Source organism: Atractosteus spatula, chromosome 14 (assembly GCF_055471065.1).
Source record: "Atractosteus spatula isolate fAtrSpa1 chromosome 14, fAtrSpa1.hap1, whole genome shotgun sequence".
NCBI classification, from domain to species: domain Eukaryota; kingdom Metazoa; phylum Chordata; class Actinopteri; order Semionotiformes; family Lepisosteidae; genus Atractosteus; species Atractosteus spatula.
This window is the reverse complement of record NC_142719.1, coordinates 8741761-8762479: the sequence shown is the minus strand read 5'-3', so window position 1 is coordinate 8762479 and position 20719 is coordinate 8741761. Positions and strand designations below refer to the sequence as shown.

At 41.2% G+C, this 20719-nt stretch overlaps 1 protein-coding gene across 3 annotated transcripts in view; it reads right to left on the bottom strand.

The window, feature by feature from the left end:
* Positions 1-20719, bottom strand: part of luzp1 (leucine zipper protein 1) — a 69579-nt gene that overhangs the window by 10326 nt on the left and 38534 nt on the right. For all 3 annotated transcript variants that reach the window (XM_088932309.1, XM_088932310.1, XM_088932311.1), the window contains 2 exons: positions 12242-15440; positions 544-801 (listed from right to left, as the gene is read on the bottom strand). In XM_088932309.1, coding sequence (XP_088788435.1) covers positions 583-801; positions 12242-15223 — 3201 coding nt within the window. In that variant the 5' untranslated portion in view covers positions 15224-15440 and the 3' untranslated portion in view covers positions 544-582. The remainder of the gene's footprint in view (positions 1-543; positions 802-12241; positions 15441-20719) is intronic.

Genomic DNA, 20719 nt, shown 5'->3' with positions numbered 1-20719 from the left:
GTCACTACAATTAACAGCAAGCACAAGTGTGAAATAAATGTAATTCCTTGCATTAGTATTAGCTGCATATACACCAGTACTCGGGTAGACTTTGTCCTACTAGACTGTGGAAACATTTAAACATTTAAATATTTAAAAATAGAATTGCCAGTTGTGCTTTATTAGATGAGGTTTCATCAATCCTTTGCTCTCAGCGCACAGCAAGGACTCTTGTTGCCACACTCTGCAGTAACCTGAAGACGTTTCAGCACCATTTGGATGACAGGCAAGCCCTTCACTGATGTCACTGCAACCATGGGCAACCCCTAGGAAGTGCCGCCCCTGGAAAAGAGACCGCCCTGGGTGGCTTATCTGCGAACTCCAGTGGGGCTGAGCAAACTGTGTGAGGCGACCAGGAGAATCCTGGTCACAAGAGACCTGACTCAAGGTTCCAAAGACATTGTGAGTGCCTGTTAATGGCAATGGCTCCTACTTCCCTCAGACAAAGGGTCTTCCTAAACGTAACAGACTTTGAAGTTGAATAAAAAAAAAATGCAAGCTCACCTTGAATGTTTGTGGGGAGAGGGGCTGGGGAACGGTGGTTTAGTTATCTGCTTGGCGGCTGCTCCAGTTGCGCCCCCCCGCCCCTCGACCCTCAGGCCGAGCCGCCTGGCCCCTTGTGGGGCTCTGCCACAGCTCTGGTCTGGGGGACAGCCTCTTGCCCACGGGTTCGTTCTTAAGTGCGCGGTCATAGGACCCAGAGTCAGCTGGTAATGGCTTCCTCCGTATGCTTACAGATGGATCTGCTGTGTCGTCTAGGGCCTAGAAAACAAAGAAATACAAGTATGTTATTGGAAGCTGCCCTTGTGTGGATGAGGGGGTTCATGTCCAGCTTTACTCTTTGATATTCCTAAGCAGGACAAACAATTCAGTTGTTCCCAAGAAACGTTTACAAGCAAATCAGATGCCCAAACGTAATTTCAAAGATATTAAAAGGGATATTCTAGTTGGGTTATTTACAATTGCTTCAGACAAAACTTAATGTAAAGACTCATAGGTTATTTTGTTAGGACTGGGTTTTATGGCTTACTGCAGTGAACATATTTACGTTCTAGAGGCTTGAAAAAGTTATGGTTGAAATTGCACAACTGCATGCAGAAGCCCAGAATGAATTAATTTATTTCCGTTATGATAAACATGAACAGCATTGGACATGGGAGTGAAAGACATGTTTACGGTGTCCGTAAACAAAAATAATAATCTGGTTACAGGAAGATGTTGAAGAAATTCCTTACACATGGCAAACACATTTTTGTGGCATGCGTTTCATGGTTTCTTGTGACACTGTTCATTCAAGTGTTGATTTTTGTTCCTTACAGCAGTAAATCGACTGGGCTCGTTTTGTAAACTGCAGTAGTGCCCTGCAAATTCACACCATATTGCCATAAACTCTGTTAATTTCCTAAATGGAGTCTCTAGGAAGCAATGGGCAGCTGATGTCAAGCCAGCACTGTGAAGGAGGACCAAACTGCCAAGAGGACAGGAGAGAGCTGGCAATGTCCTGCTTTTCACACCAGCGAACAGCAGGGGTGCTTCTCCATTTACACATTGCGAAACACAGTCAGAATCTTAATATTGTATAATAAGAACCTAATGGAACTCGTTTTTACGGTGTGCAGCTTCATATGTAGCAGATGAAAATGAAAAAAAAAATCCCTTTTATTTTAATCTCATCTGCATGGCCAAGTGTTTACCGAATGTCTTGTGACATTTTTGCTCGTGCGGTTAGCCTGCAGTGCTTGGAGACATTACTCAAAGCTGGGGCTGAGGGTTCCAGTTTCATGTTAGCAATGGCTTTTGTTCATTTGTCAAACAGCTTGAGCTCTTTGTCATCGCTCTGTGTCTTTCAACAGCTGGTCGCTAACATTCCAAATTCAGCGCCTCAGATGAAAGGGGCTTGAACAGGGGTGGGGTTCGAATGAGCAGAGGTTAATTCCACCCTGAAACGCACTTTGCCGTTTGCATCTTCTTCAGGTGTCACCTGACATTACACATGGTTACATGTGCAAGTCATGCCAAATTTGTTATAGATAAGTAAACGTGTGCTTTAAAAAGAAACTTCACATTGAATACAGGGAAATTATGTAAAACATGCCATTACATACTTAAGTAATGGTCTGTCTCCGCAACCGTGTTATAAGGTGTCAGCATTATGTAGCTTTTGCAATTAAAAACATACAGTACAACCCCGAGCCTCACAATTGTATATGGGAAAGCACGCAGGGTTTTTCAAATATCTATTAGCGTAACATGAAATTCATTTATTTTCACTTACAGAGGCCAAAGGTCAAAACAGTCGCTAACTGACAATTTCCTTCAAATATTTTATGGTGGAATACTTGAAGGCATTTGTGTTTTCATTCCACTATTTTATTTAGCTTTGAGTATAGATTTGCTTTGTCTAATGATTTGAGCTGGTAATCCCCTCCTGATTTTTCACCGGTCCTAACAAGTAGGCCAGAACAACACTTATGGACAAAACTGCACCAAACTGCACTGCTAGCCATCAAGACATTACAGCAGATTAGTCACAGTGCTTAGAAGACTGAACCGCAGATCATTACTACATGGCCTGATTTCATTACAGGTCTGTTTACCTTCTTGGAATGCGGTACAGTATCGGACAACCTGTGCTGCTACAGGATACACAGTGACTGACACCACTGAAAATAATTTAACTGATGTAATTAATTTCAACTGTTCTAATAAATGAGCAAGTGCGTTATAGCATCAAAATATAATTAGTACCTTGATGTTAGTTATTTAACATAAATGTAGTTTATTTGCAAAATATTCCTAAATACTGACCGTTATATGGGTGATCTCCACTTTCTGGCATAATATTTTTATAGATGGTACATAAACCTCAATAATTTCTGGAATCTAAGTGAGACACCAGTTTGATATTTCAGACGGAAGTTTTGCAGATATATATTCCTGTGAATGTACCGCTCAGGGAAAAAATGGCCTTTGTCAACACAGGTCAAACTAAACGCTACAGCTTCCACTGCCAGCAAACCTGGACTCTGAGTCCTGCCCAACAAGGTGCTTTTTCTTGCTATTTTCTTAAATAGTGTTCAGCGTAAAACATACAAGGACACTATCAATATTTTAAGTATACAACCAAAATAACAGGCGTGCTTCCATTGCAGTTCCATTACAGGGCGCCTATCCCATGTTTCCACTCAAACAAGGATTGCATAGCAATACATTTACTGGCAAAAAATTCAAACCCCCACCCCCCCCCCCACCCCTTCACGCAGGAACAGAATGAATTACACGAGGCATGTGTTCCACAAGGCTTTCAAATAACTTCCAGCCCAATCCCATTCTATTTGTCAAGGAACATCACCTTTGGTTGAGGTTATGATAAAGACAATGGACAGAGGACCTGAGCTGCTAGTTCCACCACATTTTACATAGGAATGTAATCTGGGGATTATCCTGGGCAGGAATGGTGAAGGAACTCAAGTCTTATGCACGTCAAGCCAGCCAAACATTGTCCACTGACAGTGTATATGAATTTGCATGTTCCTAATATTTCAGTTAGTGCTTATCCTACACAATGCACCATGAGCTTGGAAATCCTTAAAGATACTGACAAAGGCAAACGTCCTGTGTTTTCTCTGCTAACACATGTGGGGGAAAGTGCACTTTGTTTTATCTTGCGGTGCATGAAGAGGCTAAGGGGGATCTTGAGAAACGGAGGACTGCCTTTCCTCTTAAATCACCATTGATCAGTTTGCCAAGAAATAAATTGGAGAGCGTTGTTTAAATGTTTATGACCTGAAGAGAAAAGGGGATAGAATTTGGCCAGTGGGTTTCATTAGAGAGAGCATGTAAAGGGAGAGAGCTGTTCAAGTGCGTCTCTGGGTCTCTTGAACCACTTCCACGTCATGTTTTGTGTTTTTTTTAAACATCCCAGAGACAGAGTGAGCACTGTCCTGTTTGAAGATAGTGAAAAGCTGTCCATCTGTAAACAGCACTGTAACCGATAAAACTGGGTAAAAGAATTTTAAATCAACAGACATTATCTTGTGCACCTGCCAATGTCAATACCCTGTGTTTGATTTCTGTTTCCTGCGGAGCAAGAGTAAGAATGAAAGCATATTATAATCACAGGCAGTTAAGATGTTCCATGGTGGTCTTTTGTAACATGCAGACAACAAGCATGCACCATTTCAGGATGTATATATTTGTGCTCAATTAATTGGTATATGAGAAATGATGTCCACCACTGTTAAACACATTTACTGTCACTGACCTAGCTGATAAAAATAGAAAAATAAGATTTTTTGTCTTTGTACAAATGCTATGGTGCCTCACTATGAGCATGATAAGAATCAGGCACTTTCCTTTAGGTATACAGTATGTACATATTTAGCTGCAACAGCCAGCATCACAACCAAAATAAATCTCTCTCATGTATTTATTCTAATTAATCTACTGTATATTGATTACTCTATACAGCAGTATAATGATCCTGAATGCCAGATGAAGACTCCATCTTTTGCCCATAACAACGCATTCAGTTCTGCTATAACATGCTGCCACATTGCTGCAGTTAAAAGTGATGATGTCAAGGCAGGAAGATTCAGGAGACAGCACAACTTGGTGTTCATTTGACACTGTGTTCCTAATATTTAGGCCAATAAGTCAAAGGCAAGCACTCATCTGCTAGAGTTTCTGGAAATCCTCTTGGCTTAAGTACCAAAGAAATTGACTTGCCCTTTACTTGGTGCCCATCATGAAGTACCACAAAAAACAGGCACCAAAAAGCTTACAAATAACTTCAGCACGTGGACATTCAGAATGGGCCAGAGATGAACTTGGAATTTCTCTTAGGGTGTGCGAGGTTTATTAATAAATAAGAAAGAAATACAGAAACAAAGAGTAGTGCTGGGTATCTGCACATGGGGTGTATGTGTGTGTGACATGGGGGCTGAAAGTCCCACTAACTTAATTTCTACATGCCCAGACCATGCAGTATTAGCTTAGTTCTCAATAGACACTAAATGTAATTGTCGACGACTGGCACATAGTGCCTGCCAGGCTCCCAAGACTACATTTCCAGGCCAGGATTGAGGCAGGGGAAAAGTGATCTGATGAAGTCATCGGTTCTATGGTCAACTGTGGCTGTTATTCCTTAACTTTTATGATCGCTTTGTTCATACCTTGCATTAATCGTTGTAAAGATAAAAATTGTTACCTCTGCCACCAGCCTGTAAGCATAAAAGCAGCCCAAGCTCTTTTATTAATACCAGTCAGTTCATGTAAAGACCAATAAAAAAAAAAAACAGACTTTGCTGGGCCAGGTAAAAAAACAACACATCATCGTCGTCCTTGAAAGGTATCACTGTATAATTATATGCAGTTTTCATTCTGTTTTAAGTTACCTCATTACCAAAAGGGCCACCTGTTACTAGAACAAGGCGGAGAGGAAGCAGGAGAACTCATAGGCCCCTTTTCCATTTTGAATTCATCAGTACACTGAATAAAAAAAAACACAGTTCAGCTGACATATCCAGAATTAGATACTGGTACAAAACAAAAATTGTATCCATAGACAACTGTTTTCATCATTGGTTTGGAAAGGCTTCAGTACAGACTGCCTAAACCACATTTGCCCTGGCTTCTGCACATCTTAAAGTGTTAAACACAAGGCTGAGTGTCAGCAGTCATGTTATCAGCTCTGGACAACCCGTCTGAAGCTGCCTTTCAGTGAAGCCAAGCTGCAGGGCAGAGACAGTTGAAATGGTGTGTCCCTGTGCAAATGTTTGTCCTGAAAATGCTTGGAAGACATTTCCATCTTCTAAAATGATAAGATGACAGCAAATACTATTGTGTTTTTGCATGAATGGCTGGGCTGCTTAGACTGGCTTCTAATGTATTTTTAATCCCGGTGTCCTATTTCTGTCTTGTTTCTTTTTCCTTGCAGACATACACAGAAGTCGGCTCTAGCTACCTAAGGGCATTTGTCTTCCCTAAATTGCACTTTATATGACATCTTTAAACACTGCCGCAGACAGACAAAGCTTCTAAGAACCCCTATCCCACCCATTACTATATGCTCACAATTGTCTTCTATCGCGGTTTATTAGTGTGTGGTCAATAAATCACATAAAATTGTCTTATTAAGGAGTTTTGAAATCAACAAGTTGCTAAAAGACTGTAATTGAGCTCACAGTAATCTGTGAAATTATAGTTTCTTCTCCCTTAACTGGCTTTTAAAGTAATACTGACTTTTGGCAATTAAAAAAAAAAAAGAACTTTGAAGAATACAGTCCTAAATCGCAGCAGTGACAAATACTGATAAAACACAGGGTAAAAAGAATGTATTTAGTGATGAAGAGGTAGTTTCCTGGTATTCCTTAACATCCATTAAAAATAACAATACTGTGAAACATCATAGAAAACAAAGTTAAAATCAATACCAATACTGTAATACCATATACAAATATAATATATACCTGCGCTACCAAACAATGATCTTAACCTCATAAATGTAGATCATTGGCCTAACATTATTAATCACATCAGAAGAGCAGATGACTGCAGTCTTCTATCCTACCCTACACTGCCTGTTTTCTCTCACCTTTGTGCTACAATACATGTTGGTTCATGCCCCTGCTCACTTAGCCTTCTCAATCCAGAGAAGACCCTTCATGCTTGCCCAGGATGGGATGTCAAATCTATTTACATAATGAAATAAATGTAAATTTTGTTTACAGCAGTAAAATAAACAGAAGCCCAGGCCCATCATGCATTACGGCATCTTTAACTTCCTGCACTAATACTCACCCCCGTCAAGGATCCCGAAGCATTTTTTACTTTAGGGAGGAACCCACTTCAGCCACCACCAAAGGGGAAGCACCTACAGTACGTGTGTGAGTCATGCTATTGTGTCCCAGAAGCCCTACTACCTAGCAGGTCCAGTGGAAAAGAGGGAAATTGCTTCACTAACAGAATTAAGGGGGTTTTTAGAAAGGCCAGAATGTGCAAGTCTGGAGTGGAATTCAGACGGTTTACTGGGATTAACACCCCTACTCCTATGAATGGTGCCATGGGATCTTTAGTTACCAAGGAGTGAGGACCTCTGTTTAACATCTAATATTCAAAGCATGGCTCCTTCTAAAGTGTCTCCAGTCACCATAATGGAGCACTGGTTTAGAAGTTCTGGTCCAGTGTGAAAAAGCCACCTTCCTGGTCCACCAACACTACTTACAGCAGCAGCACCATCCTGGCAACAAATGATTATCAGATGATACATTTATCTTTATCTTAGTGTGGGACAAGGAGGTCCAATACTAGCAAAACCCAGGAACACTAAAAAGCAATAGCCAGCCTTTGTTTCAAAACATCAAAAGGAAAAAAAATATGATTACGGAGGTTAGGGAAAAAATGTGTGAAAGCATTTCAAGTAAGCTTTAAATTGTGTCAATATCTTTTCACACAAAGATGTTTGGTTTTTTTTAATGGAACTATAATATTTTATGAATTATCTTAGCAGAATCTTTTGGGATATTCAGAGCAATTTTAATAATAAGCTTGGGAGGTTAAGGAGAACATGGCTGATTAGTTACACACTGACTATTTCAGCAGAATGACAGTAATTATACCCAAATGTGCAGCAGAGAACAGGAGGTCAGCCTATTCCTTAATCACTGCTCAGTGACAGAAGAAAATTAGTCAGCCTGTCCCAATGTTTTTCCATCATATTTGTTTTGGTTTTGAGTAAAACCATGTCTTGACCAGTGTAAAGCTAAGATCCTGAATCTATCCCACAAGTGAACTGTGGTATCATCTTTCCCCTACCCTCGTTTACAACTGGGTGGGACACAGTACATACGCCTTGGTCTGTAGGGTCACAAAATGGGACAGAAATTGGCCTCTGTGGCTTTTAGGTTTGAGAATATTTAACTGCAGACATGGCAGCCAGACCTGTCTGGTGGTTAGAAGCAAGGGCTAGGTGCCAAACAACTCTGACAAGAAAATCCCAGCTCTATTGTGGAGAAAGCTTCATTTGAAAAAAACAATAAAAGTATGTATTGCATGTGCCAATACAAGGGAGGGTTTTCATACAAAAAAATGTTTCAACTTGGGGGGGGAAAGGTATGGGGGTTACGATGTGAAAAGACGTATCTGATCTATCCCATGCCTATAGTCCTTGTCCAATGGACTACAGAAGTACTGATGAAGGCTGAAGCTCTGCATGTGTGTGAAATTATAACATTGAATTAAAAATGTGATGTGATAAAAAGTGAGAGTGTATTTTGTATAGTTTCAGCATAAACCTTAAAATCATTTCCAATGTATTTTGGTTCTTTTAGCAAAACTAGCTCTATAATTATAGTATTATTGACATGGTAGTGTAGTTCAACTAGAGCAACTTGGAGAAATAAAAAAAGACAAGTGGGTGATTCTAACCATTCTGAATACAAGGGGGAAAACCTGAAATTGAAAACATCTCAAAATAAGAGGACATGAACAGGAAACAGTCTGTGTGTATGTCTGTGTCTGAATCACTCTCTCTCTCTCTGTGCATCAAATCTAGTGCTGACACCAAGCTTTCTCACAAGACACTCATAAACCACTGAGCCCCCCCAGGCTGCAGACAGAAATTCACACACCCCTTATGCATCCAAAAAGTCATACAGTTCCTGCTGTGAAAGGTCTGTAGTTTAAGAAGCATTGCACATTGAAGAAATATGAAGGAAAATTAAGTACATGTACCTGGGATCTTCTATATCTTAGCATTTCTCACTCAATGAAAACTATTAAAAATAATGATAAAAAAAGAGAAGGAAAAGCTGGAGAAGGAATCTCCTCTCCTCAGTCGAGAAGGGATAAGTCTCTGTATACATGTATAAATAGGTCTTTATCTATCGCCTAAAAGAGACTGGGACAGGACAAATGGTTAGTAATGGAGTTGCACTGCTTCTCCTTCAGTTTAATCAAACCATCTCCCTGAAACAGACACAACAGTGCCACCCACGAAGACTGGAAAAGTGTCGGACACTCCAATCTCCCGGTATAGCGTGCCTATATCGGAGGCTGACTCTACAGTATCATGCCCCAGCAATATACCGTAGCGCAGGAATGCTGACTGCTTTGAAAAAACCCGAACGAGCCGCTGTCAGTAGGAGACTGGCTCCACAAAGGTGCACTTCTGAGCAGAATCTGGCCTCCGCTAGGATTTGCAGACAATCTTTTCAAAAATGTCCATTGTCAGAGATGGCACGAACAGCGCATCACGGCACACTGTTCTGACTTGCACAGCGGTAGACTAAAGCAGGAACAGTCCAGAGAGACCTCCCCCCTCCCCCAGGTATATTTTATTTGCTTACTTCGGGTCTTTGGGATTTACGCCGAGAAAAACTGCTGTTCGCAGCAAAGTGTTCGACTTTGACGGTAAGATGGTGAAGCTCTTAATGTGATATTTTTCGGGATGCTTTACCACTGACCAGACTTGTTAGGGCAAAACTTAATTACAAACCTACAATAAAATACATTAAAATACCAAGCTTAAGGTATTTTTCAGCAACAGGTTTTCATTATGACAGGTTTGATCAAGGGAGAGCTCAAAAACATAAAATAATCAAGTCTCATTCTGTTAATCAAATCTAAGGATTGAAGATAAATGTATCTTTGCAAGCATATACTGTATCTATAGGACCAGCAGAATTGTGTAACACCGTGCCAAATGACTGCAGAAATACAGTATGTGAGCTGTATCTTAACACAGGTTGAAATGAGTGCTCCTTTAGACTGTGCGGTGGAAAAAAAGTGATGTATACATTTAAAAAAAACACTTTTACTGAGACAGATGTTGTCATTTCCTTTCTCTAAACCTTTTTTTGAATTGAATCCTTTACTTAATCAAACGGGCAGCCTGGCAGTACAGTGGTTAGCAGTGCTGCTTTGCAGTGCTGAGGCCCTGGGTTCGATTTCAGTTCTGGGGTGCTATCTGCATGGAGTTTGTATGTTCTCTCTATGCATGTGTGGTTTCCTCCAGGTGCTCTGGTTTTCTCCCACAGGAAAAAACCCATTTAAAGAGGTTAATTCGATGTTGGGGAAATCGCCCCTGGTATGAGAGTGCGTGTTTGCGTGTCTGTCCTGTGATAGACTGGCGTCCCACCCAAGGTGTATGCTGCCTTGTGCCCACTGCTCAATGGGATAGGCTCCGGCTCCCCAGCCACCCCTTTTAAGTTTAAGGCAAATATCACATAGTTCCTGTACCAAGATAATCATGGAACCATTTATCAAAATCTTAGCTGAGTCTTAGCTGAGCATTTTCTGGCATTTGGAAAATCTATAGGCCCTTTCCTTGAACTTCACCATATTGATGTTTATTTTTTTAGATTTACATTTAAAATTTAGATTAATTTTAAATCTATATAACAAAGGAAAAAACTGTCATGGTGTGGCTGTCAGGATTAATTGCATTTTCACCCACTGACAATCCCACGGGGGTTTCTTGTGGGTGGGAAATCTGGAAAAGGCTGGTAAATCAGATGACAATACCAGCACATTTTTTCCCCCAATAATCTCTTCAACCCTGCACAATTCACCTCGTTTTAATTTCCCTGGGAAATTGGGAAGAGGTAGAATGTTCTCATCACCAGGGCTTCTGACTTTATCATAGAAGCAATTTTTAATTGGAGCAAAAAAAAAAAAGGACACAAAGGTACTTGCATTGCTCTGTGTAAAGATTCATAGCTCTTGAAAGAATGCTCAACAGCAGCTGCCTGTGGCTTTGCGATTTTGCATACACAGAAGAAATTCCTAAACCCCATGAATATAATGTTATCTGAAGTTTTATTTGCGTAGAGTACTGTACATGCATTGTAATGAAGTAGTCTTTACATTGTAGAATTAAATAGCTATAAATCTTTTGCTTGGAGTTTCTAGACAAAGATCTGTGACTCTATTTCAAGTAGATGTGATGTTACACAGGCAACTGCGTGGCGGCGTTTTAAGAGGTCTTACAGCCACTTCCTCTTCATTCCATTTAGCAGCTCCTTTTTAAGACAAAAATGCTCTAAAATAACAAAAAGGATGTTTGAAATTGGAAGCCCAGACACTAACATCTGAGGCCTGGAATGCAGGCATACAAAATGTTAAATACTGCCTAGATGTACTGTAGATCTGGTTAGTATAAAACTACTTTATCATCTTCATTTTGGACATTGTTTATTCACCAAAAGGTAATAGAATATGAATCTGCTTTAACAGACAGCCAGGCATCCCCCACTATGTTTTTAGTATATACAGAATGCCAGAATGCATAAAAAGATTAGTAACTCGTAGTCCGTTCAATTAAACAGAAAGAAAATTCATACTGCACCAATTTTAAAATTTATTGCAGATTATACATCACAAATAATTAAATTACTCCTTTTGCAAACCACACATTTTTAATACTTCTGTATTAAAAAACTTACTTAAGCACAGAAATATTCAGAATCTTTAAATTAATGTAATGCGTGATAAACTTAATCTGTAGTTCTAGGTGACCTCTGATTTAGACGTGTCCAGCTATCAGACGTGTCCAGCTAAGTGACCTATAAATCTGTCTCTAGGAGAGAGGTTTTTTGTCACGCCTGTTCTGTTTTATTTTTTCAGTAAGAGTCAAAAGGAGGATCTGTCAAAAGAAAGGTATTGAAGACTATCCCTAAATCCTTTACCACAGCTAGAACTCCAGGTGGTTTTGATGATTTCCAAGCATGTTGTACTGACATAAAATGCTACATTTTAAAAGGATGACTAGCATTTTGTTTTTGAATCTTATTTTGTCATAGATAAGGAGGTGCAAAAAAGAAGCAAAATAATTAGTTGTTGATTAAACTGACCATGATTTGTAAGGTTTTTAAAATATGCAGGTCTGGCAGCCATTTTGGATTACAGTTTTAGCAATATATCAAAATAAGGAAGAAACAAATCCATAACATCTCTAAAGGCTGGGAAGCCTAATACATAATGAGAACATATAATGTACTTGGTTGTACACCACAATAAAAAAACTTGTTCCAGGAAACTTCATATTAGCTATTCATTAAAATTATATCTTTGCAACAAAAAAAACTTTCATTAATGTGTTATTTTCCTCTGATGATTGTAGTATGGCTGTTCACATCCTCCTGTGAAAATGAACTATTCAGATTTTCAGATCGTATTTTCATCAAACGGTCTCTGCACTTACCAGCGATTTTGAGTGCCTCCAGGGTATCAGCTCCTGAGCTATAACTGGCTCATGTGGCTGGGTTCTCCCTAGCACACTTTCTGAGGTGCTCAAGGTACTTTTGCTTCTGCGCATCTGCTCCGGAGGCTCCCTAGAGGCCACTGTGCTGTTTATCCTGCGCATGTAGATCTCCGCAGGGCTAGGCTTGGAGCTGTGGACAGAGTCCTCCGGGTCTAGGACAGTTGTGGCTCGGTAAGCCCTCCAAGTACTCGAGTCGGAGTCCTCTCCCACACCGTCTATAAGCCTGGATCCCTGGTTGTCCTCCTGAGACATGGTGGCCCCTTGCTTTTTCCTCCAGGTGCTCCTCATGGTCACATGTTTCATGTCTGGAATCATATCCTCCTTGCAGGTCTGCTGACCCTTCCAGCTTGAGACCATGGTAGTGACGCAGTTGCTGCCACTACTCTCAAAGCCAGATTCGTCATTGTTGCTGTTCTCCACAGACTCCAGAGCCCTTATGGTAAAACTGCTACGCGTCAGCTGTGTCTCCGTCTTCACCTCCACAGGCAGGTCAGGCTCCTCGGCCTCCTGGGAAGGTTTCACAGTTATCTCACTCTTGGGTATGGAGATTTCGTATGGTATAGACACACTGTTGCGGTGTTCAATGGTGGGGGTTATCACAATGTTGCTGGTGGATGTGTGTCTGGGCGGCTCACTCGTGCTGCTACTGCGGCTGCTGGCTCTAGAAGAGGTGGGGTCACTTGGGTAAATGGTAATGCTACTGGTCACCTTGTTCAGGATGGGTTTCGTAGAGATCTTGGGCTTACCGTCCGCAATTAAAGGCTCCACCCCAGTTCCGGACATAACTTCCTTCCTGTCAATTTCCACAATAGCCGGCTTGATAATTGCTTTGGATCTCAGAGCTTCCCTGGGGCTACACACTCTGCGGATTTCAATGCCTGAAGGAGTATAGGTTGGCTCTGATGAGGTGCCCTCTGTGGCTGGGGATTTGGTCACATCTTCTTCGAAGGAACTCCGTGAGGATGATGCCTCAGAGTGAGAATCCTGCAAGCGAGAATACCGGGGATGCTTTGAAACAGCTGACCTGCTACTTGATATATTCACTTCAGGAGTAGATTCTGGCTCTCCTAGCGAACGCCTAGATCCAGTAGATTCAGTCTCGGATGCTGAGGATGAGCTCTCAGGCCCATTTTCATGTTGTGTTAAAGCAGAAACATGAGATCTGTAGGCAGCAAATGAACCATTAGACTTGGTCAGGCTTGATACTGCCATTGTCTCCTCAGGTTGATCCAAAGACTCTGAATGTAAAGTCTCTTTTTCAGGAGGCTGTGTAGTGGCAGTCTTGCTAGAATGTTCTGAGGGCACATCAGAATTGTTTGATTCACTGTCGCTACCAACGTATAACCGAGAAAACCTTTCATTTCGGTTCCTCTTACCCTCATTTTCATTGGGCTTCCCTGTGGGCGTTTTCCATGATTTAGGGGCATTCTGGTCATTTGCAGCTGGAGGATATCGGCTTAGGACTGGGGGCTGCTCCCTAGTTTTCTTCCCGTCATTTGGGGATGAGCTTGTCAATATGTAGTTGGTTGTCCCTACTTTTTCTTCTAGTGCCCTTCCCCTCTCTTTTACCCCATGTTCTGTTGGGGTGGAAACTGTTTTCCCAGCCCTCTTGTTCTTCATTCCAGGACTCATTGCCCTCCTGACGGGTTTAGGAGAGCTTTCCTCTGACTGACTCAAATCTTTATATTTCTGCTTTGTTTCCCGCCTCTGTTGTGGGGAGAGCTCACGTGATTTGTACTTGGAGACAGGTGGCTCCGTGGCAGCAAACCTATTCTTGGGCTTTTCCTGCCGAAAACCTCCACGGACATTTATCTCCTCGTTCTCTGCCTTGCCATTCTCTAGGATTTTTGTACCACCAAGCTGCACCTTCAGCTGCTCCATCTGGTCACTCAGTGCTTTACTCCGATTCCTCTCTTGGTGGTACTTCTCCAGAAGCTCTGCATTCTTGGCCTCTGTGTTCTTTAGGTCCTCTTCAACTAGTTCCAGTTGTTTCAAGCGATTTTTGAGCCTCTCAATCTCCTGGGTGAGATCCTTCACCTTGTTGTCTTCTTGGCCTTCAGTGCGGTTCTTTTCATTTTCAGATTTGTTTCTCAAGCCCACATTATCAGTCAGCTTCAGAAAATCCAGGCTCTTTCTCCTGATACCAACCTTGCTGGTTAAACCTGGAGACAGGTCGTCTTCAATCCGGAGGTCCCCCATCTCGGTGGAACGTTCCAGAAGGTCGGAAGCATTCCTACTTTGGTCACCCACATTGATCCTGTTGTTGTGTTCCACCTTCTGAGTGAGTTCTTGGATTAACTGCTCATCTTCCTTCTGTTTTTCCAGCAGTCTCTTTCGCTCATTGATGAAGCTTAGCGTCAGCGACTTCAGTTTCTCCAGTTCCGCATTCAGGGTCTGTTCAGCCCTGTCTAATCGGTTCTCTGAGGAGTCTATCTCCTTTAGTCGGGCTTTCAGGGTTTCCAGTTCAGAGGAGAGCTTCTTGGTCAGATTCTTCTCCTCGTTCAGGCTGAGGCAAAGCTGTGTGCAGTCAGACTTGCTCTTGCTAAAGGCCTCTTCCAGCTTCTCTAGCTCGGCCATCCTCCTCTGAAGCTGTTCAATTTCGGATTTCAGTTCTTTGGTCAATTTCTCCTCAGCTTCCAGCTTTTCCCTGACTAACCTGCAGAGGTCCTCTGCCTTGCGTACCTCCTCATCCTTGCCCTCAATTTTCATCACCCGCTTGCGGAGAGCATCCACATCATTCAACAGGGGGGAGCTGCTGCCCTCAGCTTGTATTACCTTGTCCTGAAGGTCTAGGAGCTCATCCTCAGCCTTCTGCAAGTTCTTTGTGGCCTCTTCCAGCTCATCCAGGCGGCGGCCCAGGCTCTGCAGCTTGTGCCGCAGGTGGCGGTTCGTGGTGTCTTTGTAGCTTGTAATGTCTGCCATTGCGGTGTTTATTTGACAGCTTTCCTAGGGGACCACATTGGCTTGGCGGTGAGATGTTTCAGTGCTTCTGCTTCACCCCTCTGTTTTGGTTTCACTTTTGAGCTAAAGGATAGTGACTACCTCTATTTCCCTTTTCTTCTTTAGACTTTGGCGTGTTGTAAATCCTCCTAGCACTTGGTTCTCTGAGGGTTACCAATAAAGATTGAGGGAAAATAACCTGAAATGAGAAGAGGCAATAATTAAAATAATTATTTGCTGTTGGAACAATTAGAATGCTGCTAAAAAGGATTTAAAACTAAATTTCAAAACAATATCAGGGCATTCAAAAAATAGCACGATTTCTTTATCCATAGATCCAAATGCACTAAAAGGTTTGAACCTCTAAAAAATCTAAATCTGTTATAAACATTTGAAAGATGAACTACTTGAAGATTTAAGAGCTTGATTTGCAAGGTGTTTTAATAATGTAATATGTTATATCTTACCTACTAAGTTAAGTATTGTCAGCAATATCCGAGTGCAACACAAATGTATCTTTTCTGTGTAGCATAACATACATTTCTTTCCAATACTTGCTTCCTTGCTTCATATTTGAGAGAACTCATCAGACCCTATTTTATCGAATAGAAACTAGGCACAGTCATTCATAATGTAAATTTCACTACAAATGGAAAATTGGAAAAAAAATGATAATGTTATAAACACCACCATTGATACGAACGAATCACAGACTGCTACTGTAATACCCTCAAAATATAAGAGAAATTATTTATATAATGATGATGATGGTCAGTTTTGTAGGGAGGCACAGAGAACTACAATAAATTAAGACATTAATTTCAATGAGGGAAAATCATCCAGTACATAGAGAGGGACAATTGATCAGAGAGTAAAGGTTAGGTCATTAGGTCAATTTTTTGGCAGAATGATTTAAGGAAGTTTCCCAAGCGCAGTTTTGAAGGCTTTTCAGTAAACCACATCCTCATAGTCCAAGATTAGTATTACAGACATCTGAACTAGTACAGGCCTAGAGGAACGTGTAAAACAAGATTTGTTTCAATAAAGGAAACCAAGAGTAAGCCTGGCTTCAGCTTGTTATTTATCAATAGCAGTTTTCAAAGTTGAAGCATTATCCAACCAGATGCTAAATACAGTACATAGAACGTGACTTGCTCCAACTTTGCTTTATTTAAAAATAAACTGTGATATAAAACACACTGGAATTTCAAGTGAAGTAGTGGCCTTCCAAGTATGTATCATCAGTACAGGGTACATCTGTTTATAAGAGATATCCTGATCACGCTATACGTTTCTTCCCTAAAAAAAGAAGAAACTTTTCTCTCTTGGTTAAGAGAGAATAGATGAATGTAACGCACTGTGCTCTCACACGCTGTAAAAAGGCCTTTACATGCTCCATTTCTCCTTGATAAGAACATGCCTAAACCTATTAATTCATGTTCCTCAAATCATAACGCACAAGTAACTTTTCTCACAAAAAAACAATTAGCTCCACAAAACAGCTCAGGTTCAGGATTTCTGCTGCTGTTCTCTCAAACAGATTTTTAAAAGGAAAGGCTTACAATCACCAATGCGGTTATTTAATAGTTCCAGGTCTTTTTCACTGATGTCTATGTCACAGCTTTAGCAATAATTCTTAAAAGACATTTATCCTATAACATAAGGCACGAAGGAGAAAGATCGCCTGAGAGCTGCTCTTGGTGATTGATTGTGCACTGCAGTATGGCTGCTATCTCAGCATATATTTTTACAGCCCTACCTGATTATATTACTGATCTATCCCAGCTCTCGGGAAAGTTATGACAAGGGAATAACGGAGGAAGGGGAGGGGGGGGGGGAATTATTTCTCCCTTTCCTTTCTGCAAGAATTAGGACTTTGCTGCTGTACCACAATTATTATAGAGTGCCCCGTATTAAATGACCTCAAGCCATAATGTTAATGCATTCTAAGTGTTCCTTGCAGCCTTTTGGAATCGCCTATTCAGTTTCACTCCGTCCCTGCTAGCACCCTGCATTGATTTCCCATCTGATAAAACGCTGATTCCTGCACCTCTCTCCCATCCCCACCCCCCATACACACGCAGAACCTGAGTCAGCAGTGCTCTCCGCTTCACACTAAACGTAGCCCAGCGTCACAAACGAGGAACCATTCATAACGGATTCCCGATTCTAACTAACATGAAATAAAAGATAACACAGCATGAGACAGAAAGAAAATGGAAAGAAATGAGCAACTATTTCCATACAGAAGTCCAAGCGGGTAGGTGTGTCATGTTGTGGAGGCTGCAAAGGAACAGGTAAAGGGAAAAAGAGACATGTTCTGTGGAGTCTTCTTCAGCTGCCACACACAGTGTCTTTTCTTTTCCTTTCAGCATGGAATACACCTTTACCTGTTCCTTATTTCCCTAAAATTATAACTAGAATATATGTGCAATCGTCTTTACTACAGGGCTGTTGCATCATTCATTCAAGTCCATGCAATAAATCTAGTAACAAAGGTAGGACCCCTTTCACTCATTTCTATATAAAACTGGAATTTACAGCAAGGACAATGAACTTATTTTGAAAACAAACAAGTTAACTATTATTTTTTGTTATTTTATTGCTTGTCTCTTACCGACAGCAAGCACATCTCCATATCATTTTGTCCACGTCACTGGCTCTGCCACATTATGCCAGACAAATGAGTCTTAGAAAAATTAAACATGAACCAAATTAACCAAAAAAAAAAAATCACAACCATGTTCTAGTAAGGGAAAAAGCACCTACTGTACGTTTTAAGGTTAAAAGGACTTCACGAAGGCAATTTTTAGTCATTCCTGCTCACTGATGGTAAAAAGATTGCAGGGCCAAGTCAGGGAAGCTTCCAGCAGAACCTCCTTTATTTTTTTGCAATAGAAATAATTTATACAGGGAATGATAAGGGAAGCATGCAGCCCGAGACTTGCTTTGCCTCAGTCCTGAAAGAATGCTGTCTGTGATTAAAGGATGACATTAACATGAAAGGGCCTACTGTCAACAGCTCTTCTATAAATTCAGACATGATGGTTTTATGACTACTATTGAACACGCAGGTACTTTGCTGCATTCCTAAATCTGGCATTAAAATAAGGCTGACCTCCACATCTGCTGACATATTCTTTCATCAGTAACCTGTATATTCCAACCTAGGTGCTTCAGGAAAAGACAACCGGAAGCTGGGACTCCTTAAATCTTTTGTTTTGTGTCTCTCACGAAGTAAAATCCAAAGTTACATTACTAAAGGCAGCACCATCGGAAAAAAAACAAATTGCCTCTATACACATAAGCGTGTTTCTGTTATTAAACAGCAGCTCTGCATTTGCTCATCGTATGAATAAATTAAAAGCAAACAACACGTCATTTGCGTCAAATGTCATTTGCTTTTCCTTTAACAACAGTTAGTGTGTTCATCTTAGCTCTCCCCATGTTTATTTTTCTAACTCAGCTGAAGCACATTTAAACAAAAGTGTAGCAACTGTTCACCCCAGCAGATTTTATTGGGACCCTTCAATATCCCCCCCAGGTATGGCTGTGCCTCATAATTAATCCGCTGAAACAATATTTTGAATTCCAAAACAGACCTGGAACAGCCCAGAGCCAGACAGTTTCTGACAGGCAGTGAAAGTGGGGCCTTTCAACCTTCAGACTTCCAGGCAAGTGAGCCACCCACAGAAAATTATGAAATGATAAATTATAAAAAAATAAAAATTAAAAGGGCTTTCCTACAAGTAATGCGAAATGCCTGTCCTCCAGACAAAAATGCTTGCTATGCACACTGCCTTGGCAAGCTGACTACATTCACTGGCCAAAATATTAAGAGCCCCATCCAAATACCATGCTGAGCTTTCAGGAGGACTAAAAGGGGCTTGAACAGGATGTTGCCCAGATTTCACAAGGTTGTGAAATCTCTGCAGCCCAGTCGCATCCCACTCCTTCAGCACGTTCTGTTACGCTTGTGGTGTGGGTAAAGGCTTGTGGGATTGAATAGTTCTCCAGGTGTGGGCCAGCTTTGGCCTAGGGAAGACAACGGAGGTCCGGCTCTTTCTCCTGAAGCTCATGGTGCGTGGGTTAATTCATTGGACGGGGGGGGGGGGGGTCCTAATATTCTGTCCAGAAGAGAGTACGTTTTCAAGGTCAAGGAGCAGCTCGGAAGAAAGAATAATCGCTGCCTTTGTGTCTGCCTTGAAAGAAAGGGGTTTTTAACCTCCCAGACTGGGGAAAGGCATCTTTTTCAGCAGCACCAGGTGAATGAAGGTGCAGTTTGACTTGTCATTTACCATACAGAAATACAATTCTATGGCTATAGTGATATTGTACCAGTAGAAAAAAAAGCCCTTTTCAATTTAACAGACTGTTGTAGATGAAAGAACTCTGAGCAAAGGGAGAGGGGGCAAAAGAAAACCCAGAAATTGTCACTGCCCCCCCCCACCCCACCTCAACAAGATTTTAACAACAACGTTTAATTTCGTCTTCTATACAATTCCTTCATTTGGCAATGTATGCAATACGTTTTTCTTTTTCCATTTCGGATGTGCCCCAACATTAAATCAGAGGCTGAAGGTGGCCCGTCTGGAAACACTATTAAATCTCTCATAATCCTCTGCACAGTGGTGGCACTTAAAATCATGCTAACAGGATCGGCCCGGGGTTGGCCACTGCCAAACCCAGCACTGCCAACTTTCCCTGAATAACACAACACCCTGCCTGGAATGCTTAAAAACCCACCAGACCATGCAGAGCAATGCTGGAGGATGGCGGTGCCGCAGGAATCGAAAAACCCATCTGCTACACTTGAGCAAAGCAAAGACACAGGGCTGCACCTTCCTGGACAAAACGCAAACCTCCACCTCATTTTTTTTTTTTGATGGATGACTTGGATGCCACCGCCGCCAGCTTCTTTGAACTTCAAGAAAAAAAAAATCATGAAAACACACAGAAAGGGAAATATTTTTAAGAGCTTTCAGATGGAACAGCCATCAACAAGTCAGACAAGGAGCGTCTTCTTGGAGTCAAGCCCGCAAAATGACTTGAAAAGAGCTGATTTCTTTCAATGCCTACACCTTAATAGTCACCACAGTTGGGTGCAACTATTGTCATGGCTGAAGACAACGTTCAAAAGTTGCTCTCTGCCAGCTTGGGTATATGAATAATAATCAATAATCTGTGGCTATTGTTTACGTTCTTGCCTGAACAAACTATGTTTTGTTATTTGATCACAGCACATATCCACACTGACATACTATATTCCACACACACACCTCAGAGCAGCAGAGAAATCTGAATAAGTTTTATTCACTAGTAATAGTTTCTTTAATGCAGTAACTACATGAAATAAGTGTACATTTATTAACAAAGACTGCTTTATTATATGTACATGGGGAAAAAGGTTTCTACAGTCCAATTCAAAGTATAAACATTTCCAACATACTTCGTGTAATAATTTATAAGCACTTAAAA